This window comes from Salmo salar, unplaced genomic scaffold (genome assembly GCF_965601325.2).
Source record: "Salmo salar unplaced genomic scaffold, fSalSal1 ptg000360l, whole genome shotgun sequence".
Classification (NCBI taxonomy): Eukaryota; Metazoa; Chordata; class Actinopteri; order Salmoniformes; family Salmonidae; genus Salmo; species Salmo salar.
Genome location: NW_027675360.1, coordinates 237,455 through 261,665, shown reverse-complemented (window position 1 = coordinate 261,665; position 24,211 = coordinate 237,455). Strand labels below are relative to the sequence as shown.

Genomic DNA, 24,211 nt, shown 5'->3' with positions numbered 1-24,211 from the left:
CCCTATACCCCCCTCCTCTCCCCTACCTTCCCTATACCCCCTCCTCTCCCCTACCTTCCCTATACCCCCTCCTCTCCCCTACCTTCCCTATACCCCCTCCTCTCCCCTACCTTCAGTATACCCCCTCCTCTCCCCTACCTTCCCTATACCCCCCTCCTCTCACCTACCTTCCCTATACCCCCTCCTCTCCCCTACCTTCCCTATACCCCTACTCTCCCCTACCTTCCCTATACCCCCTCCTCCCCCCTACCTTCCCTATACCCCCTCCTCTCCCCTACCTTCCCTATACCCCCCTCCTCTCCCCTACCTTCCCTATACCCCCCTCCTCTCCCCTACCTTCCCTATACCCCCCTCCTCTCCCCTACCTTCCCTATACCCCCTCCTCTCCCCTACCTTCCCTATACCCCCTCCTCTCCCCTACCTTCCCTATACCCCCTCCTCTCCCCTACCTTCAGTATACCCCCTCCTCTCCCCTACCTTCCCTATACCCCCCTCCTCTCTCCTACCTTCCCTATACCCCCTCCTCTCCCCTACCTTCCCTATACCCCCCTCCTCTCCCTACCTTCCCTATGCTTCCTCCTCTCCCGTACCTTCCCTATACCCCCTCCTCTCCCCTACCTTCCCTATACCCCCTCCTCTCCCCTACCTTCCCTATACCCCCTCCTCTCCCCTACCTTCGTTATACCCCCCTTCCTCTCCCTACCTTCCCTATACCCCCTCCTCTCCCCTACCTTCCCTATACCCCCCCTCCTCTCCCCTACCTTCCCTATACCCCCCCTCCTCTCCCCTACCTTCCCTATACCCCCCTCCTCTCCCCTACCTTCCCTATACCCCCTCCTCTCCCCTACCTTCCTTATACCCCCTCCTCTCCCCAACCTTCCCTATATCCTCCTCCTCTCCCCTACCTTCCCTATACCCCTACTCTCCCCTACCTTCCCTATACCCCCTCCTCCCCCCTACCTTCCCTATACCCCCTCCTCTCCCCTACCTTCCCTATACCCCCCTCCTCTCCCCTACCTTCCCTATACCCCCCTCCTCTCCCCTACCTTCCCTATACCCCCCTCCTCTCCCCTACCTTCCCTATACCCCCTCCTCTCCCCTACCTTCCCTATACCCCCTCCTCTCCCCTACCTTCCCTATACCCCCTCCTCTCCCCTACCTTCAGTATACCCCCTCCTCTCCCCTACCTTCCCTATACCCCCCTCCTCTCTCCTACCTTCCCTATACCCCCTCCTCTCCCCTACCTTCCCTATACCCCCCTCCTCTCCCTACCTTCCCTATGCTTCCTCCTCTCCCGTACCTTCCCTATACCCCCTCCTCTCCCCTACCTTCCCTATACCCCCTCCTCTCCCCTACCTTCCCTATACCCCCTCCTCTCCCCTACCTTCGTTATACCCCCCCTCCTCTCCCCTACCTTCCCTATACCCCCCTCCTCTCCCCTACCTTCCCTATACCCCCTCCTCTCCCCTACCTTCCTTATACCCCCTCCTCTCCCCAACCTTCCCTATATCCTCCTCCTCTCCCCTACCTTCCCTATACCCCCTCCTCTCCCCTATCTTCCCTATACCCCCTCCTCTCCCCTACCTTCCCTATACCCCCTCCTCTCCCCTACCTTCCCTATACCCCCTCCTCTCCCCTACCTTCCCTATACCCCCTCCTCTCCCCTACCTTCCCTATACCCCCTCCTCTCCCCTACCTTCCCTATACCCCCTCCTCTCCCCTACCTTCCCTATACCCCCTCCTCTCCCCTACACCCCCTCCTCTCCCCTACCTTCCCTATACCCCCTCCTCTCCCCCACCTTCCCTATACCCCCTCCTCTCCCCTACCTTCCCTATACCCCCCCTCCTCTCCCCTACCTTCCCTATACCCCCCCTCCTCTCCCCTACCTTCCCTATACCCCCCTCCTCTCCCCTACCTTCCCTATACCCCCTCCTCTCCCCTACCTTCCTTATACCCCCTCCTCTCCCCAACCTTCCCTATATCCTCCTCCTCTCCCCTACCTTCCCTATACCCCCTCCTCTCCCCTATCTTCCCTATACCCCCTCCTCTCCCCTACCTTCCCTATACCCCCTCCTCTCCCCTACCTTCCCTATACCCCCTCCTCTCCCCTACCTTCCCTATACCCCCTCCTCTCCCCTACCTTCCCTATACCCCCTCCTCTCCCCTACCTTCCCTATACCCCCTCCTCTCCCCTACCTTCCCTATACCCCCTCCTCTCCCCTACCTTCCCTATACCCCCTCCTCTCCCCCACCTTCCCTATACCCCCCTCCTCTCCCCTACCTTCCCTATACCCCCTCCTCTCCCCTACCTTCCCTATACCCCCTCCTCTCCCCTACCTTCCCTATACCCCCTCCTCTCCTCTACCTTCCCTATACCCCCCTCTCCCCTACCTTCCCTATACCACCCTCCTCTCCCCTACCTTCCCTATACCCCCTGTCCCTGATTATGTTGGACCATCTTGTTTATTTGTTTGAATCTTGTCTTTGTTTGTGATCAGGTTAGAAGAGAATGACTCCTCAACCCAAGAGGCCCTGGAGCAGCTGTGATCAGGTTAGAAGAGAATGACTCCTCAACCCAAGAGGTCCTGGAGCAGCTGTGATCAGGTTAGAAGAGAATGACTCCTCAACCCAAGAGGCCCTGGAGCAGCTGTGATCAGGTTAGAAGAGAATGACTCCTCAACCCAAGAGGCCCTGGAGCAGCTGTGATCAGGTTAGAAGAGAATGACTCCTCAACCCAAGAGGCCCTGGAGCAGCTGTGAGAGAGCATCAGTGTTGAAGCATTTGGGGAAATTTAAAGAAGGTTTCCTGGTAAAGAGGATTGACTGTTACGTAAAGGGTCAGAGCCACTGATTGGACAAAATATTAAGGATACCTTCCTAATATTGAGGTACGCCTGGTCAGTTTGTCATGGAAAGAAAGGTGTCCTTAATGTTTTGTGTTAATTACATAATAATTATACATTTATGGATTGTTTTATGTAGCCTATTGTTTTCTATTTATTCAACCTGCCATCTACCCACCTGGGGATTGAGGGTTATGAGAGAACCCCCACATCACTAGCTTCTCTTTATTCAACCTGCCATCTACCCACCTGGGGACTGAGGGTTATGAGAGAACCCCCACATCACTAGCTTCTCTTTATTCAACCTGCCATCTACCCACCTGGGGACTGAGGGTTATGAGAGAACCCCCACATCACTAGCTTCTCTTTATTCAACCTGCCATCTACCCACCTGGGGACTGAGGGTTATGAGAGAACCCCCACATCACTAGCTTCTCTTTATTCAACCTGCCATCTACCCACCTGGGGACTGAGGGTTATGAGGCAACCCCCACATCACTAGCTTCTCTTTATTCAACCTGCCATCTACCCACCTGGGGACTGAGGGTTATGAGAGAACCCCCACATCACTAGCTTCTCTTTATTCAACCTGCCATCTACCCACCTGGGGATTGAGGGTTATGAGAGAACCCCCACATCTCTAGCTTCTCTTTATTCAACCTGCCATCTACCCACCTGGGGACTGAGAGTTATGAGAGAACCCCCACATCACTAGCTTGCGTGTTTTGCAGTCTTGTAAAGATAAGGAGGGGACGACTGGGAGGCAGGTTGGCATTTATTGTTATGAATCTTGCCCTGGAGGCAGTTCAGCAAAGTATTGTATTATATTCCCTAGCTGGCACAGGCACAAAGTAATACAATCAGATTTTAATCCTAACCTCAACCCTAACCACACTGCTAATCCTTCCCTTAAATTAAGACCATAAAACAACATTTTCCACAGCCAATTCTGACTTTGCAGCTGACATATCTAGAGGAAATCGCACAGTTCTGCCTCCAGGTCAAGATTCATGACAAACGTCAACATGAGACAGGGAGAAGCAATGTAAAAATCAATAACGAAATTGTTTCCACAATTAACATGCTTTTTCTTGTTTCAAGTATGTTTTATTATGAAAAGTACAATATATCCATGTATACTTGTACAACTATGGAGCGTATGTCCACATATAATTGTACAATTTGTTTTTCCAACATAAAAGACAAGAAATGATCACATTGGTATTTTAACAGTGTTATTGTAAGAGTTTAAATGTTTAAACAGAGGATACATCTAAAACAGGATAAAACAAGTGCAGTATGTTGTGAGAATGTTACTTTAACGTCGACTCATAACGTCACACTATAACTTCATGGGAGTCTTGTGGAAAGACTGCATGTTGTTTTGGGTGGATTGAGTGACGTCTTCATCAACATTTTGCAGAATATTCCGGTAATATTTTCACCTCTCGTCGGCTGCAGACATTCATAAGGAGTTCCAGTAGTTTATTTGTCATTTGCAGGTATTAAAAGTAATACATACATTGTAATTCCTTGTTGGATCTCTCTCACATACAGGACAGTACATACCAGAGGAGGCTGCTGAGGGGAGGACGGCTCATAATAATGTCTGGAACAGAGTGAATGAAATGGAACACATGGAAACCACGTGTTTGATACCATTCCACTTATTCCACTCCAGCCATTACAAGCCTGTCCTCCCTAAATAAGGTCCCACCAACCTCCTGTGGTACAAACACAAATAGTAAAATATATCATAAAAAATGCAAAGTGGTAAAAGATCAGAAAATATTACAAGCCTGTCATGTGTGAGTGTCCATTGTGTGTTTGTCCATTGTGTGTGTGTCAGTGTGTGTGTTTCCAGTGTGTGTGTGTTTGTGTGTGTTTCCAGTGTGTGTGTCAGTGTGTGTGTTTCCAGTGTGTGTGTTTCCAGTGTGTGTGTTTCCAGTGTGTGTGTCAGTGTGTGTGTTTCCAGTGTGTGTGTCAGTGTGTGTGTTTCCAGTGTGTGTGTTTCCAGTGTGTGTGTTTCCAGTGTGTGTGTTTCCAGTGTGTGTGTGTTTCCAGTGAGTGTGTGTTTCCAGTGTGTGTGTCAGTGTGTGTGTTTCCAGTGTGTGTGTCAGTGTGTGTGTTTCCAGTGTGTGTGTGTTTCCAGTGAGTGTGTGTTTCCAGTGTGTGTGTGTTTCCAGTGTGTGTGTGTGTCCAGAATGTGTGTGTGTGTGTGTGTCCAGTGTACGTGTTCAGTGTGTGTGTTGAGAGTGTGTGTCTATTTTGTGTCCAGTGTGTGTGTGTCCAATTTGTTTCCAGTGTGTGTGTGTTGAGTGTGTATATCCAGTGTGTGTGTGTGTGTGGTGTGTGAGTGTGTTGGGTGTGTGTGTTCAGTGTATGTTTATGTGAGTGTGTGTCCCTTTTGTGTCCAGTGTGTGTGTATCCAGTGTGTGTGTGTATGTGTGTGTGTGTCCTGTGTGTTTGGTGTGTCTAGTGTGTGTGTGTGTGTGTGTCCAGTTTGTGTCCAGTGTGTGTGTGTGTGTGTCCAGTGTGTGTGTGTGTGTGTGTGTCTGTGTCCAGTGTGTGTGTCTGTGTCCGGTGTGTGTGTGTGTGTGTGTGTGTCCGTGTCCGTGTGTGTGTGTGTGTCCGTGTGTGTGTGTGTGTGTCCAGTTATTATTTCAGGGACACTGAGGAGTCATAATGAACCCCAAATCCTGGATAGAGGGGCTCAGTGAATGTGGAGGTGAATGTGATCAGGTGGGTCAGTGTGTCAGAGGAGGCTCTATAGAAGGACAGAGTGCCGGCTGACCAGTCCAGATACACTCCTACTCTGTGGGATCTGGAGGAGGGGACGTCTATGGTAGTGGAGTTATTATTGTGCCTGGCAGAGTAACTGTTGTCAGAGCAGAACAGACTCCAGGACTTGTCATTGTATCCAAGACAACAGTCCTTAACCTCTCCTCTCCTGTTGATTCCTTTATATGTCACTCCTATATCAGCCCCCATTATCCCACTCCACTCTACCTCCCAGTAACAGCGCCCAGTCAGACCCTCTCTACACAGCACCTGTCTATAGTCCTCAAATCTCTCTGGGTGATCAGGATACGGCTGCTCCTCTGTCCTACATGTCACCTTTCTGTTCTCCGCAGACAGAGAGAGGCGTCTGTTTACTGTGTTTAGGTCCAGTGTGAGATCACAGACATCTGATGGATGAAACCAGACACAATATTAGAAATCATCATCATTCACATTAGAATGTTAACTCACTTTTCACTAATTCATTTAATGTAGATGTTTCTAGGTATCAAAAGGAGAAGTTAAGGTAACTTGAGACTTGTTGAATGATCATATGTTATACTGTATGGTAATATAAAACACACTTATTCACATTAATTACACACACACACACACACACACACACACACACACACACACACACACACACACACACACACACACACACACACACACACGCATCAACTCTTTGTAAACGTTGGTGTCCCTGATTTCTGCTTCTGTAGAACTACAGATGATATTTAATATGACCAAGTCAGTAATGATGGTGGTCTTTGACTTAACTTGAATTAAGACTTATTCTTAGTCATATTCTTCACAGCAGTCAACACTCACATTTTCTAAGTCCAGGTTTCATTCTGTTCTCTCCACCATGTTCCACACTGTAGCGGTAAGCAGAAGAACAGACAGTCATTGAGGGATACACCTGAACTCTCACACACACAGCATATAGCTTTGTCCAAGTGGTGGTCAGAATGTGTGTATTAACTAGCCTGAAAAGTCAAACATGTCTGATATGAACATTGACATAAACCCTCTACATACTTGAGTTTCTCCAGTCTGCAGTGTGGATCCTCCAGTCCAGCAGAGAGCAGTCTGACTCCTGAGTCTCCTGGGTGATTGTAGCTCAGGTCCAGCTCTCTCAGGTGTGAGGGGTTTGACCTCAGAGCTGAGACCAGAGAAGCACAGGCTTCCTCTGTGACTAGACAGCCTGACAGCCTGCAAAGAGTCAAATCATATTAAAACCACACTGATATTCTTTGGTGGTGAAAATAGTGGCAGTATATTTCTTCAACATATTCAGATATATCAGTCATGAAACCTTCCATATCTATTCAGAAATGAATGTATCATATTATAAATGACAAATTATCAATGTGTTACCTGCAGATAGAAACATATATAGTACAAATATTTGAGTAGACTGACCAGACCAGTTTAAAAGCAGTATCAGTCAAAAGACAGACAGTGAGGTATCAGATTTAGATTGTATTGAGTATACAGTCCACACCATATCTATTTTGACAGTGAAGATAACAATTTAAATGTGGTTCTAAACTCTAACATTTTGGATTTCAGATCAAATGTTTCATATGAGGTGACAGTATATAATGTTACCTTTTATTTGAGGATATTTTCATACATATCTGTTTCACCATTTAGAAAAATGAAAGCACTTTATGTATCTAGTCCCCCCATTTAAAGAAGTCATATGTTTTCTGACCAATTCACTCATAGTGGCTTAAAGTAGTCACAAGTTGAGTATTTGATCCGATATTCCTTGAACGCAGCGACTACATCAAGCTTGTGACTCAAACTCGTTGATTGATTTTTCAGTTTGTTTTGGTTGTGTTTTGGGTTGTGTTTTGCCCAATATTAAAATGGTGGATGGTGTAACGTCTGCTTCCAGCTCACACTCTCAAACACGTAGATCCCCCTGAACGCAGCTCACTCTCCAGATCCCAGTCACCTGAATTCTGATCACCTGTTCACACACCTGTATGTCATTATCAAACTCTATTTAGTTCAGTTCTTTGCACCCCCATCATTGTGATGTAATGTTTGATTTGCGACACACGGCTATTCGGAGCGCTGAGTTTCCTTTAATTTACTCCTCCCGTGTATGATAGTTTTTGCCTGCCTCCCTGCCTCCCTAACGACGCCTTTTGCCTATTCCCTGCCTGTACCTTAGCCCATTGGATTTCCTGTTATCAACCTATTCCCTGCCTGTACCTTAGCCCATTGGATTTCCTGTTATCAACCTATTCCCTGCCTGTACCTTAGCCCATTGGATTTCCTGTTATCAACCTATTCCCTGCCTGTACCTTAGCCCATTGGATTTCCTGTTATCAACCTATTCCCTGCCTGTACCTTAGCCCATTGGATTTCCTGTTATCAACCTATTCCCTGCCTGTACCTTAGCCCATTGGATTTCCTGTTATCAACCTATTCCCTGCCTGTACCTTAGCCCATTGGATTTCCTGTTATCAACCTATTCCCTGCCTGTACCTTAGCCCATTGGATTTCCTGTTATCAACCTATTCCCTGCCTGTACCTTAGCCATTGGATTTCCTGTTATCAACCTATTCCCTGCCTGTACCTTAGCCCATTGGATTTCCTGTTATCAACCTATTCCCTGACTGTACCTTAGCCTATTGGATTTCCTGTTATCAACCTATTCCCTGACTGTACCTTAGCCCATTGGATTTCCTGTTATCAACCTATTCCCTGCCTGTACCTTAGCCATTGGATTTCCTGTTATCAACCTATTCCCTGCCTGTACCTTAGCCTATTGGATTTCCTGTTATCAACCTATTGCCTGATCTCCCGGACCACGGCCTTTTCCCTGCCTGTTGCATTTTTGGACCCTTTTTGATCTTCTGCCTGCCCCTGGACCTGTGGTCCTTTACAATAAACACCTGCTGAGCCCTGCACTTGAAACCAGCTCTCTGTCTCCCATCGTGTTCATTACAGATGGTGACTGGAGTCATTTTATTTATAAGTGAGTAGATAACATGTTTCTAAACACTACTAAAAGCATCCTGATGATGCCATGATTAAGAAAAATCATGAATGAATCATGAATAATAGTGAGAAAGTTACAGAAGCTACAATAAAACATGCTAACCTCTCACCATTACCAATAACAGAGGATACAACAAAACATGCTAACCTCTCACCATTACCAATAACAGAGGCTACAACAAAACATGCTAACCTCTCACCATTACCAATAACAGAGGCTACAACAAAACATGCTAACCTCTCACCATTACCAATAACAGAGGCTACAACAAAACATGCTAACCTCTCACCATTACCAATAACAGAGGCTACAACAAAACATGCTAACCTCTCACCATTACCAATAACAGAGGCTACAACAAAACATGCTAACCTCTCACCATTACCAATAACAGAGGCTACAACAAAACATGCTAACCTCTCACCATTACCAATAACAGAGGCTACAACAAAACATGCTAACCTCTCACCATTACCAATAACAGAGGCTACAACAAAACATGCTAACCTCTCACCATTACCAATAACAGAGGATACAACAAAACATGCTAACTCCTCACCATTACCAATAACAGAGGATACAACAAAACATGCTAACCTCTCACCATTACCAATAACAGAGGATACAACAAAACATGCTAACCTCTCACCATTACCAATAACAGAGGCTACAACAAAACATGCTAACCTCTCACCATTACCAATAACAGAGGCTACAACAAAACATGCTAACCTCTCACCATTACCAATAACAGAGGCTACAACAAAACATGCTAACCTCTCACCATTACCAATAACAGAGGCTACAACAAAACATGCTAACCTCTCACCATTACCAATAACAGAGGATACAACAAAACATGCTAACTCCTCACCATTACCAATAACAGAGGATACAACAAAACATGCTAACCTCTCACCATTACCAATAACAGAGACTACAACAAAACATGCGAACCTCTCACCATTACCAATAACAGTGGATACAACAAAACATGCTAACCTCTCACCATTACCAATAACAGAGGCTACAACAAAACATGCTAACCTCTCACCATTACCAATAACAGAGGCTACAACAAAACATGCTAACCTCTCACCATTACCAATAACAGAGAGGTTACAACAAAACATGCTAACCTCTCACCATTACCAATAACAGAGGCTACAACAAAACATGCTAACCTCTCACCATTACCAATAACAGTGGATACAACAAAACATGCTAACCTCTCACCATTACCAATAACAGAGGCTACAACAAAACATGCTAACCTCTCACCATTACCAATAACAGAGGCTACAACAAAACATGCTAACCTCTCACCATTACCAATAACAGAGGCTACAACAAAACATGCTAACCTCTCACCATTACCAATAACAGAGGCTACAACAAAACATGCTAACCTCTCACCATTACCAATAACAGAGGCTACAACAAAACATGCTAACCTCTCACCATTACCAATAACAGAGGCTACAACAAAACATGCTAACCTCTCACCATTACCAATAACAGAGGCTACAACAAAACATGCTAACCTCACACCATTACCAATAACAGAGGCTACAACAAAACATGCTAACCTCTCACCATTACCAATAACATAGGCTACAACAAAACATGCTAACCTCTCACCATTACCAATAACAGAGGCTACAACAAAACATGCTAACCTCTCACCTTTACCAATAACAGAGCCTACAATAAAACATGCTAACCTCTCACCATTACCAATAACAGTGGATACAACAAAACATGCTAACCTCTCACCATTACCAATAACAGAGGCTACAACAAAACATGCTAACCTCTCACCATTACCAATAACAGAGGCTATAACAAAACATGCTAACCTCTCACCATTACCAATAACAGAGGCTACAACAAAACATGCTAACCTCTCACCATTACCAATAACAGATGCTACAACAAAACATGCTAACCTCTCACCATTACCAATAACAGAGGCTACAACAAAACATGCTAACCTCTCACCATTACCAATGTATTTATTTATAAGCACCTCACATTGTGGTTACTCACTACTTGGTAGATATTCCCTCAGCGAAGTATGGCAGTTCCATGCAGGTTTCCTCACCAAGTCCAAGGCAGCACAGCTACCCATGCAGACAGTACTCCTTAGCCGTAACCGATATCCCCATGGCAACACGAACTCGTTTAGCTTCCCAAGCAATTATCTCCCGGTGTCACACGATGCTAGGCTAACCTCTAGCTGGCTAATACCTCCACGACGAGACGGTAGATTCAGTCTTTACTAAGTTTTAACTAAATTATAACAACTCTTTTATTAAATAAAACATGTATTTCCCTTCATGTCTTAGTAGCTATGGGTTTTGTTGTAGTTCTGTCGTCTTCTTTTATAATTTTTCTTCACCAACCGTCCTGAGGTAAAACGTCCATCCTTTCATCAACATCTTTTTCCCTCCCGTTAACCAGGTCAACTCCCATTGGCCACAACTTAACAAGCGACCTTATTGGTCAAAACGTAAACTTCAAAGTAAAACAAACTATTCACTTATACATTAAATAAATATTTCTTCAAAAAGCATAATGCATTAACAACATTACAGTTTAGGAGCAATTCAATCATCTTTTAAATATAATACCAATTAATTATAACAAATAAACTCAATACTTGGTTCAAACAAGGGTATTACACAAACATACAGTCAATAATACAGTAGAAAAATAAGTCTATATACAATGTGAGCAAATTAAGTGAAATAAGGGAGGTAAAGGCAAAAAAAGGCCATGGTGGCAAAGTAAATACAATATAGCAAGTAAAACACTGGAATGGTAGATATGCATTGGAAAAAAGTGCAAAGTAGAAATAATGGGGTGCAAAGGAGCTAAATAAATAATTACAGTAGGGGAAGAGGTAGTTGGGCTAAATTATAGATGGGCTATGTACAGGGGCAGTAATCTGTGAGCTGCTCTGACAGCTGGTGCTTAAAGCTAGTGAGGGAGATAAGTGTTTCCAGTTTTAGAGATTTTTGTAGTTCGTTCCAGTCATTGGCAGCAGAGAACTGGAAGAAGATGCGGCCGAAGGAGGAATTGGCTTTGGGGGTGACCAGAGAGATATACCTGCTGGAGCGCGTGCTACAGGTGGGTGCTGCTATGGTAACCAGTGAGCGGAGTTAAGGGGGGACTTTACCTAGCAGGGTCTTGAAGATGACCTGGAGCCAGTGGGTTTGGCGACGAATATGAAGCGAGGGCCAACCAACGAGAGCGTACAGGTCGCAGTGGTGGGTAGTATATGGGGCTTTCGTGACAAAACGGATGGCACTGTGATAGACTGCATCCAATGTATTGAGTAGGGTATTGGAAGCTATTTTGTAAATGACATCGCCGAAGTCAAGGATCAGTAGGATAGTCAGTTTTATAAGGGTATGTTTGGCAGCATGAGTGAAGGATGCTATGTTGCGAAATAGGAAGCCAATTCTAGATTTAACTTTGGATTGGAGATGCTTATAGTGAGTCTGGAAGGAGACTTTACAGTCTAACCAGACACCTAGGTATTTGTAGTTGTCCACATATTCTAAGTCAGAACCGTCCAGAGTAGTGATGCTGGACAGGCGGGCAGGTGCAGGCAGCGATCGGTTGAAGAGCATGCATTTAGTTTTACTTGTATTTAAGAGCAGTTGGAGGCCACGGAAGGAGAGCTGTATGGCATTGAAGCTCGTCTGGTTAGTTAGTTAACACAGTGTCCAAAGAAGTGCCAGAAGTATACAGAATAATACCAATAACAGAGGGGGTCTGATCTTTGTGCCTCTGTAAATTTCTCATTTATCATTATTCACGATTCATTCATGATTATTCATAATCATGGTAGCATCCACATGAATGTAGAAGTGTTCAGAAACATCTTCTATTCTTACTGACAATACAAGTGAAGTGACTCCAAAATGACAGGACATTATTCACCATTCAGTTTCTATTAGGAAAAACATCATCCAAAACACAACCAAAACAAACTGTAAATGCATTCAACAAGTTTGTAGAATCACAAGCTTGATGTAATCACTGCAGGCATGGAACATGGGACTAAATACTAAACTCATGACTACTTTAATACAATATAAGTGAATTTGTCCAAATAATTAAGACTTCTTCAAATGGGAGAACTACGTACAGAAAGTGCTTTAATTTGTAAATGGTAAAACAGATATGTATGAAAATACCCTCAACTAAAAAGGTGACATCCTGTAAGGTCACCTAATATGAAACATTTCAAATCCAAAATGCTGGAGCACAGCACCACATTTAAAACTGTAAGCTTCACTGTCCAAACACATATGGTGTGGACTATGTGTGTCTGGTAAACACATGTGGATCTGGTGAACAGTTATCACTTGTTGACCAACTACAGGAATACTGACCTCAGAGTCTCCAGTTTACAGTGGGGATCCTCCAGTCCAGCAGAGAGCAGCTTCACTCCTGAATCCTTCAGTTCATTGTTACTCAGGTCCAGCTCTCTCAGGTGTGAGGGGTTTGACCTCAGAGCTGAGACCAGAGAAGCACAGCCTTCCTCTGTGACTAGACAACCTGACAGCCTGCAACGAGTCAAATCATATTAAAATCACACTGCTATGCTTTGGTGGTGAAAATAGTGGCAGTATAATTTTTCAACATTTTTCAGATATCAGTGTCCTGAAACCTGCCATATCTATTCGTAAATTAATGTATCATCATTAAAAATGACAAATGATCAAAGTATTGCCTGCAGATAGAAACATGTATAGTACAAATATTTGAGTAGACTGACCAGACCAGTTTAAAAGCAGTATCAGTCAAAAGACAGACAGTGAGGTATCAGATTTAGATTGTATTGAGTATACAGTCCACACCATATCTATTTTGACAGTGAAGCAAACATTTTAAATGTGGCTCTGTACTCCAACATTTTGGATTTCAGATCAAATGTTTCATATGAGGTAACAGTATATAATGTCACCTTTTATTTGAGGGTATTTTAATACATACAGTTGAAGTCAGAAGTTTACATACACCTTAGCCAAATACATTTAAACTCCATTTTTACAATTCCTGACATTTAATCCTAGTAAAAGTCCCCTGTCTTAAGTCAGTTAGGATCACCACTTTATTTTAAGAATGTGAAATGTCAGAATAATAGTAGAGAAAATGTTTAATTTCAGCTTTTCTTTCTTTCATCACATTCCCAGTGGGTCAGAAGTTTACATACACTCAATTAGTATTTGGTAGCATTGCCTTTAAATGGTTTAACTTGGGTTAAACGTTTCGGGTAGCCTTCCACAAGCTTCCCACAATAAGTTGGGTGAATTTTGTCCCAATCCTCCTGACAGAGCTGGTGTAACTGAGTCAGGTTTGTAGGCCTCTTGCTCGCACATTCTTTGGCTTGCAAGCCTCCCCCTTTTTCCTCCAAACATAACAATGGTCATTATGGCCAAACAGTTCTTGTATTGTTTCATCTGACCAGAGGACATTTCTCCAAAAAGTACGATCTTTGTCCCCATGTGCAGTTGCAAACCGTAGTCTGGCTTTTTTTATGGTGGTTTTGGAGCAGTTGCTTCTTCCTTGCTGAGCAACCTTTCAGATTATGTCGATATAGGACTCGTTTTACTGTGGATATAGATACTTTTGTACCTGTTTCCTCCAACATCTTCACAAGGTCCTTTGCTGTTGTTCTGGGATTGATTTGCACCAAAGTAAGTTAATCTCTAGGAGACAGAACGCGTCTTCTTCCTGAGCGGAATGGCTGCTGTGTGGTCCCATGGTGTTTAGACTTGCGTACTATTGTTTGAACAGATGAACGTGTTACCTTCAGGCGTTTGGAAATTGTTCCCAAGGATGAACCATACTTGTGGAGGTCTACAATTTTTTTTCTGAGATCTTGGCTGATTTCTTTTCATTTTCCCATGATGTCAAGCAAAGAGGCACTGAGTTTGAAGGTAGGCCTTGAAATACATCCAAATGATGTCAATTAGCCTACCAGATGCTTCTAAAGCCATAACATGATTTTCTGGAATTTTCCATGCTGTTTAAAGGCACAGTCAACTTAGTGTATGTAAACTTCTGACCCACTGGAATTGTGATACAGTGAATTATAAGTGAAATAATCTGACTGTAAACAATTGTTTCAAAAATTACTTGTGTCATGCACAAAGTAGATGTCCTAACCGACTTGCCAAAACTATATAGTTTGTTAACAAGAAATTTGTGGAGAGGTTCAAAAACACGTTTTAATGACTCCAACCTAAGTGTATGTACACTTCCGACTTCAACTGTATGTGATTGACGATTAAAAAATAAATTCTGATGATGCCATGATTAAGAAAAATCATGAATAAATCATGAATCAGAATGAGTGAGAAAGTTACAGAGGCCACAACAGAACATGCTAACCTCTCACCATTACCAATAACAGAGGCTACAACAAAACAGCTAACCTCTCACCATTACCAATAACAGAGGCTACAACAAAACATGCTAACCTCTCACCATTACCAATAACAGAGGGGGTTTGATCTTTGTTAGTAAAATCACAAGCCTCACTGCAGGTGTCAGGAATCCCGCTTCCTGAGTCTGTTTCTGCCTGAGCTGACCGTTTTCTGTTTGGAGTCTAAGGGTGCGTTCAGAAACCTATCTGGTTGCTAGGCAACGAAGTTAGGCGGGAGATCTAGTGATTACCATACACCTGCATCTCATCAACCTTCTGCACACCTGGTCCTGATCATCACCTCTTCATAAGCCCTGAGCTGACATCCATTCCCTGCTGGATCGTTAGCAACGAACAGCCTCATGTTTCCTGAGCTAGTCTTGTTGTTTTGTTCTTGTTACTGGTTACTCACCCCCCGTTTACTCTGTCTACAGTCATCCTCCCGGAACATTCAACTCCCTTGCCTGGCCGTCGGTGGATACAGTGACGTCATTGAATCCACCCATCTACTCTCATCAACTCACCTCTGCTGCTGCTCCGTCTCCTGGATCACTCAAATTACACATCAAGACTACCAATAAATACTCACCTTCATTTTACTCACCTTGTCCTGGTCTGCTTCTGGGTTCTGTCTTAGAGAAACGTGACAGCAGGCATGGAATATGGGACAACATGCTAAACTTATGACTACTTTAATACACTATAAGTAATATGTCCGAATAATTACGACTTTTTCAAATGGGAGAACTACATGCATAAAGTACTTTCATATCTGATAATACTGACCTCAGAGTCTCCAGTTTACAGTGGGGATTCCCTAGTCCAGCAGAGAGCAGCTTCACTCCTGAATGCTTCAGGTCATTGTTACTCAGATCCAGCTCTCTCAGGTGTGAGGGGTTTGACTCCAGAGCTGAGACCAGAGAAGCACAGCCTTCCTCTGTGACTCCACAGCATGACAGCCTGACAAAGAGATCATGACTTCAAACACATTGTTAACCTGTTAGGGCTAGGGGGCAGTATTGACACGGCTGGATAAAAAACATACCCGATTTAATCTGGTTACCACTCCTACCCAGTAACTAGAATATGCATATACTTATTACATATGGATAGAAAACACCCTACATTTTCTAAAACTGTTTGAATGGTGTCTGTGAGTATAACAGAACTCAAATGGCAGGTCAAAACCTGAGAGATTCCTTTACAGGAAGTGGCCTGTCTGACCATTTCTTGAACTTCTTTTCCATCTCTATCATTTACTAAGGATCTCTGCTCTAACGTGACACTTCCCACGTCGTCCATAGGCGCTCAGAGCCCGGGAAAAAACAGAATGTCGTCATTCCAGCCCCAGGCTGAAACACATTATCGCCTTTCTCAAGTGGCCGATCAAGGGACACTGGGCTTATGCGCGTGACCCCGACCGCCCCCGCCTTTGGGATTTTTTCCTCTGTTTGCCGAAAAGGAGATTCCCTGTCGGAATATTATCGCTTTTCTACGAGAAAAATGTCGTAAAAATTGATTTTAAACAGCGGTTGACATGCTTCGAAGTACGGTAATGGAATATTTAGAATTTTATTGTCACGAATTGCGCCATGCGCGCGACACTTCTTTACCATTTCGGATAGTGTCTGGAACGCACGAACAAAACGCCGCTATTCGGATATAACGATGGATTATTTTGGACCAAACCAACATTTGTTATTGAAGTAGCAGTCCTGGGTGTGCATTCTGACGAAGACAACAAAAGTTAATCAAACTTTTATAATAGTAAATATGATTATGGTGAGTGCTAAACTTGCCGGGTGTCTAAATAGCGAGCCCGTGATGCCTGGGCTATGTACTTAGAATATTGCAAAATGTGCTTTCACCAAAAAGCTATTTTAAAATCGGACATATCGAGTGCATAGAGGAGGTCTGTATCTATAATTCTTAAAATAATTGTTATGCTTTTTGTGAACGTTTATCGTGAGTAATTTAGTAAAATGTTAGCGAATTCCCCGGAAGTTTGCGGGGGGTATGCTAGTTCTGAACGTCACATGCTAATGTAAAAAGCTGGTTTTTGATATAAATATGAACTTGATTGAACAAAACATGCATGTATTGTATAACATAATGTCCTAGGGTTGTCATCTGATGAAGATCATCAAAGGTGAGTGCTGCATTTAGCTGTCTTCTGGGTTTTGGTGACATTATATGCTGGCTTGAAAAATGGGTGTCTGATTATTTCTGGCTTGGTACTCTGCTGACATAATCTAATGTTTTGCTTTCGTTGTAAAGCCTTTTTGAAATCGGACAGTGTGGTTAGATTAACGAGAGTCTTGTCTTTAAATGGCTGTAAAATAGTCATATGTTTGAGAAATTGAAGTAATAGGATTTTTAAGGTTTTGAAAATCGCGCCACAGGCTGGCAGTGGCTGTTACGTAGGTGGGACGCAAGCGTCCCACCTAGCCCATAGAGGTTAATTTAGTGTAGAAGGACAATGGCAGATGCATTTGGTTAATTCTCCCAAACAACATATATATTCTTCTTCTGTGTCCTAGAATTGTATGGTCATATTGTTATACTAATGTGAAAATCAATGCATTTATTCACACACACACACACACACACACACACACACACACACACACACACACACACACACACACACACACACACACACACACACACACACACACACACACACACACACACACGACACACACACACTGGACACACAGTCAGCATATAACTACATACTTGAGTTTCTCCAGACTGCAGTGTGGATCCTCCAGTCCAGCAGAGAGCAGTCTGACTCCTGAGTCTCCTGGGTGATTGTAGCTCAGGTCCAGCTCTCTCAGGTGTGAGGGGTTTGACCTCAGAGCTGAGACCAGAGAAGCACAGCCTTCCTCTGTGACTCCACAGCCTGACAGCCTGCAACGAGATCATCATGACTTCACAAACACACTGTTTAGTTAACACCAGTAGTGTTGAAGGACAATGGAAGATGCATTTGGTTTATTCTCTCAAACAACATATAGATTCATCTTCCGTCAGCTACAATTGTATGGTCATATTGTTATACTAATGTGAAAATCAATGCATTTATTCAATGTTTTCAATGTAATATTATACACATATTATAATGCATATTTTTCTTTAACCTGAATATTTCTTCCTGATGATTAGATTTTATATGTCATTTTATGTACTCACAGAAATGCACTGGAGGCTTTGAATACTGGCAGCAGCCTCAGAAGACCTTCCTCTGATCTGGAGTATTTCTTCAGGTCAAACACATCCAGCTCCTTTTCTGAAGTCAGCAACACAAAGACCAGAGCTGACCACTGTGCAGGTGACAGGTTGGGTTTTGAGACACTTCCTGAGCTCAGGTAGCTTTGGATCTCCTCCACTAGAGAATGGTCATTCAGTTCATTCAGACAGTGGAACAGATTGATGCACCTCTCTGGAGAGGGATTCTCCCTGATCTTCTCCTTGATGTACTTGACTGTTTTTTCATGGGTCTTTGAGCTGCTTCTTGTCTTTGTCAGTAGATCTCGTAAGTGCTTCTGATTGGACTCCAGTGAGAGTCCCAGAAGGAAGCGGAGGAAAAGGTCCAGGTTTCCCATCTCACTGTGTAAGGCTTTATCCACAGCACTCTTGTAGAAAGAAACTTCAGACTTGTCTCTGAACAGCACAGAAAGGTTCCTGGACGTTGATTGCGGTTCGGCCATTAGATTCTCATTGTTGTTGATGAATGAGAGGAACACATATACAGCAGCCAGAAACTCCTGAATGCTCAGATGAACAAAGCAGTACACCTTGTCTTGGTACAGAACACATTCCTCTTTAAAGAGCTGTGTGCACAATCCTGAGTACACCGAGGCTTCATTGACATCAATGCCAGCCTCTTTCAGGTCTTCTTCATAGAAAATCAGATTGCCATTCACAAGCTGTTGAAAAGCCAGTTTTCCCAGTGACAGAATGCTCTCTTTATTCCAGTGTGGACCTGTCTCTTCTTCCCCAAGATACTTTTCATTCTTCTGTTTGGTATAAAACTCCACAAGGTGTGTGTACATCTCAGTCAGAGTCTTGGGCATCTCTTCTCTCTTATGTTTCAGCATGTGTTCGAGGACTGTTGCAGAGATCCAACAGAAGACTGGAATGTGGCACATGATGTGGAGGCTCCTTGATGTCTTTATGTGTGAGATGATTCTGTTGGCCAGGTCCTCATCACTGAATCTCTTTCTGAAGTACTCCTCCTTCTGTGGGTCATTGAACCCTCGTACCTCTGTCACCTGGTCAACACACCCTGAAGGGATCTTATTGGCTGCTGCAGGTCGGGTAGTTATCCAGAGGAGAGCAGAGGAAAGCAGATTTCCCTTGATGAGATTTGTCAGCAGAACATCCACTGAGGTTGACTCTGTGACGTCCCAACAGATCTTGTTCTTCTGGAAGTCTAGGGGCAGTCGGCACTCATCCAGACCATCAAAGATGAACAGAACTTTGTACTTGTCGTAGTTTGAGATTCTTGATTGTTTGGTTTCCATTGAGAAGTGATAGAGAAGTTCAATCAAAGTGTTTTTGTCCCCTTTCATCAAATTCAGCTCCCGGAAAGGGAATGAAAACACAAATTGAACATCCTGATTTGCTTTTCCTTCAGCCCAGTCCAGAATGAACTTCTGCACAGAGACTGTTTTTCCAATGCCAGCGACTCCCTTTGTCAGCACAGTTCTGATACGTTTGTCTTGTCCAGTTAAGGGTTTGAAGATGTCGTTACATTTGATTGCAGTCTCTGGTCTTGCTTGTTTCCTGGTTGTTGTCTCAATCTGTCTCAGCTCATGTTCATTATTGACCTCTCCTGTTCCTCCCTCTGTGATGTAGAGCTCTGTGTAGATCTTATTGAGAAGTGTTGGGTTTCCTTGTTTAGCGATCCCCTCAAATACACATTGAAACTTCTTCTTTAGATTAGATTTGAGTTCACGTTGGCAAATCACAGCAAGCTCATCTGAATGAAGAAATAACACAGAGGATATTAATATTACGTCTGTTTTAATGTCTACAGTATTGAAGGACTGTTAAAGTTTTAAAATAATAATTTATTCTCTTAAGTGACTGTATAAATGTATCAATGTTTTCTTAATGCATTACAGACTGGTGTGACGGATTATATTATTATTGGTGTTATTGATGGTATTATTAATGTTGTCTCTCTCTGTCTCTCTCTCTAAATTAATCACCACATCACATCCCTTCTGCTACTTGATGAGGTCACAAGGTGTTGTGTTAAGGTTGCTACAATATCATTGAGTTACACAGCTACTTTAGCTGTACTTTAGCCACAGCTTTTAAATGTTATAAAACAGCATTCAACATGAGGCAGACATATCTTACTTTTCTCCAGTGTGTCAGCAAGCTCCTTCCGGTTCATTTTCCTCAGGACGTGCAGTGTGATCTTCAGAGCCCCCTCTCTGGCACTGCTCTCCTGCTTCTCATCTTCAGCATCCACCACTTCCTCCTCCTGCTTCTGACTCTCAAAGCCTTCTGGGAGTTCAGGACCAAGAATCCTCTTGAACATCTTCAGCTCGTTCTTCACAAATGTTATAATTTTCTCTTCAAGCAACTGAAATAAATCAAGTAAATAAGTTAAGCAAGAGAAGAAATGCTTTCTCATTAACACATTAATGAATAATTGACAGATCAACTTTACTTGAGGTAAACAAAATCAAATGTTCATAACAGGATCACATACACTGAATATAGAGTCCAGGTCTGTTTGATGACTCTGGGAAGACTGACCACTGAGAATCTCTGACTCTGATCTCTCCTGTTGGTTTCTGTGGACAAAACATGAGATTACAGTACACACACACACACACACACACACACACACACTGTTTTAGGACTATGAAAATGGACTAAAGTAGGAGAAATGACTAGAGACAGTGTTGTTTAACACACTGACCATGACCCATGAGTTCTTCTTACCTTTGTTCAGTAGAAAAGTCTCCCTCTCTAAAGTGTATAGGATGATTCATAGACTTGTCACTCTTCATGGACACACAGCTGGGAACAGGGGAGGCTGGTCTCTCCTGCTTGATTGGTCTTCAACACAACAGAGACAAACATTACATCTCTCATCTACTCTGATCTCAGATGGGGAACATAAGAAGAGTTCCAAAACGCAAAATATCACTTTACAGAAATGAGCTTTTATTGTTTAAAGAAATTATGTATTAATTATTACATCTCTCACAGACAAGGATTTGTTTCAAATCTATCACTTGATGGTTTCATTTCAGAGAGACAAAAATCATGTTGTTTTATGCAAAATGCTATATATCTCCCTCACTCTCAAATGTGACCGACCGGCTCAATTTGGTCATTAACTAAATAACTACATATATAGTGATTTTGGTTTATGTCAGTTTAATTGTTTGTTATGGTATAAGTTGTTATTTTATGATTGTAAGTGATAAAATTAACTAGTAATTCTCAGTAATTACTACTTTAGTAAGGAATAACACATTTTTCAGCACTACTGCAGTTGCTAAATAATTCCAATAGATGGGAACATAAGACCACAATGACATTTCAGAATATTAGTTTAGTTTTCTCCCTGGATACACCACCACTCCCCGCGCTTCCTGCAGAACCCCTGCAGTACCTCCGCAGACCCCGGATTGAGAACCCCTGATTTAGCAGATGCTCTTATCCAGAGAGATTTACAGTAACTGCATTCACCTTAAGATAGCTATTTATTTAGGAAATAAACTTAGTTAATTATTCATAAAATTGTCATCTTACCTCTTAGCTTTGGTGTTATGTCCGCCAGAGAGATGCATTTTGGAGGCAGGGCCCCCCTTCTCTCTCTCGCCAGAGAGACTCATTTTAGAGGCAGGGCCCCCCTCCTCTCTCTCCCCAGAGAGACTCATTTTAGAGGCAGGGCCCCCCTCCTTCCTCTCGCCAGAGAGACTCATTTTAGAGGCAGGGCCCCCCTCCTCTCTCTCCCCAGAGAGACTCATTTTAGAGAACTGACCCCTAAACAGAGATCCAACATGTTGATTGTGGTTAACACAGTGACAACTAAACAGAGATCCAGCATGTTGGTTGTGGTTAACACAGTGACAACTAAACAGAGATCCAACATGTTGGTTGTGGTTAACACAGTGACAACTAAACAGAGATCCAACATGTTGGTTGTGGTTAACACAGTGACAACTAAACAGAGATCCAACATGTTGGTTGTGGTTAACACAGTGACAACTAAACAGAGATCCAGCATGTTGGTTGTGGTTAACACAGTGACAACTAAACAGAGATCCAGCATGTTGGTTGTGGTTAACACAGTGACTAATTCTTGAATGTCAATTGTTCTCATTCATTCATTATCTCTTTGAGAAATATATTTTTAACAACTTTCTCTTTTACTTCACTACATTCATGAAGAAAATGATGTACTTTTTACTCCATACATTTTCCCTGACACCCAAAAGTACTCGTTACATGTTGAATGCTTAGCAGGACAGAAAACGGTCCAATTTGAACACTTATCAAGAGAACATCCCTACTGCCTCTGATCTGGAGGACTCACTAAACAGAGAACATCCCTGGTCATCCCTACTGCCTCTGATCTGGAGGACTCACTAAACAGAGAACATCCCTGGTCATCCCTACTACCTCTGATCTGGAGGACTCACTAAACAGAGAACATCCCTGGTCATCCCTACTGCCTCTGATCTGGAGGACTCACTAAACAGAGAACATCCCTGGTCATCCCTACTGCCTCTGATCTGGAGGACTCACTAAACAGAGAACATCCCTGGTCATCCCTACTGCCTCTGATCTGGAGGACTCACTAAACAGAGAACATCCCTGGTCATTACTGCCTCTGACCTGGAGGACTCACTAAACACAAATGCTTCATTTTTAAATGATGTCTGAGTGTTGGAGTGTGACCCTGGCTATCCGTAAATTAAAATAACAAGAAAATTGTGCCGTCTGGTTTGCTTAATAAAATGATTTTTAAATGATCACTACTTTACTTTTACTTTTGATGCTTAAGTATATTTTAGCAATTACATTTACTTTTGATACTTAATTATATTTTAAACCAAATACTTTTAGACTTCTACTGAAGAAGTATTTTACTGGGTGACTTTCACTTTTACTTGAGTCATTTTCTATAAAGGTATCTTTACTTTAACTCCAGTATGAGAATTGAGTACTTTTTCCACCACTGTTCTAACGTTCTAGAGACATATGAGCCACAGTTTCAACAGACATTTTGTAACTGCGTGGGCTACAAAGTTACTTTCAGTTTCATATAAGGAAATAAAGTAACGGTCACTGGGTGAATTCGTTTTGCATTGCCCGGCTCCCCGGGTGCGCAGAGTTTACGCATTTTAGACCATTCCATTGTGCCTTAAAATAAAACTCCACTCACCTGTAGCACCGGGCCATGCAAAACGAACTTCCCACTGTCGCAGGGCACTGAGACACAGAGTTCTAAACCCAGAGGCATTTACAACAGTAACCAGAGGTAACAGTCAGTTGCATGCGACAGCAGCAAATCATGACATTGTACCGAATCTTGCTTCAGTTTTTTTATTATAGTCCTTCTTATGTTATTTTTGCTAAACATATAATTTACTCGTAACCAAGTTTAGCTGTGTTTTTTTCCTCCAAAATATGAATTACTGTAGGACTTTAATAATTGTAAACAGGCCTACAAACCCAAAAGGTTTTAATGATGCCTTAAATCTATCTTCAAATATATATTTGATGATTAGTTGAATCCGGTGTGTAAGTGCTGGTAAGAACAAAAGGATTGAGAAACCCTGAGATAAACATAAAACCATATAATGTAAAAGCTCCTCCACCATCTTTACCAGACGTTTTACTGATAACATGTAGACCTACTGATTAGTTTCCACTTTGAAAACTGCTGTCAGCAAGTCAGCTCAAGAAACAGTTCTACTAACTAGTAATATCTTATTCCAGGTATTTATTCTCTTACTCTGTCCAGTAGAATCAATTATTGTTCAGAAATTCTTACTTTATTATTTAATTTAATAATTTTTATTTTATACTTTACTTTACCCTCAAAACACCAGTCTCAACGTCAACAGTGAAGAG

At 43.0% G+C, this 24,211-nt stretch overlaps 2 protein-coding genes and 1 long non-coding RNA gene across 3 annotated transcripts in view; 1 reads left to right on the top strand and 2 right to left on the bottom strand.

The window, feature by feature from the left end:
• LOC145875823 (uncharacterized) overlaps window positions 1-24,211 on the top strand; it is a 369,621-nt gene that overhangs the window by 291,988 nt on the left and 53,422 nt on the right. The window lies entirely within an intron of this gene.
• LOC145875852 (uncharacterized) lies at window positions 5,275-6,508 on the bottom strand. The gene is made up of 2 exons (XR_014391358.1): window positions 6,459-6,508; window positions 5,275-6,031 (listed from the first exon to the last, which is right to left on the bottom strand). It is a non-coding gene; the product is annotated as an uncharacterized LOC145875852 (long non-coding RNA).
• LOC145875817 (NLR family CARD domain-containing protein 3-like) lies at window positions 18,286-20,921 on the bottom strand. Its single transcript, XM_082971623.1, has 3 exons — window positions 20,826-20,921; window positions 20,468-20,696; window positions 18,286-20,081 (listed from the first exon to the last, which is right to left on the bottom strand). Exons 2-3 carry the CDS (start codon window positions 20,649-20,651, stop codon window positions 18,286-18,288), a joined length of 1,980 nt encoding a protein of 659 aa, XP_082827749.1. The 5' UTR covers window positions 20,652-20,696; window positions 20,826-20,921.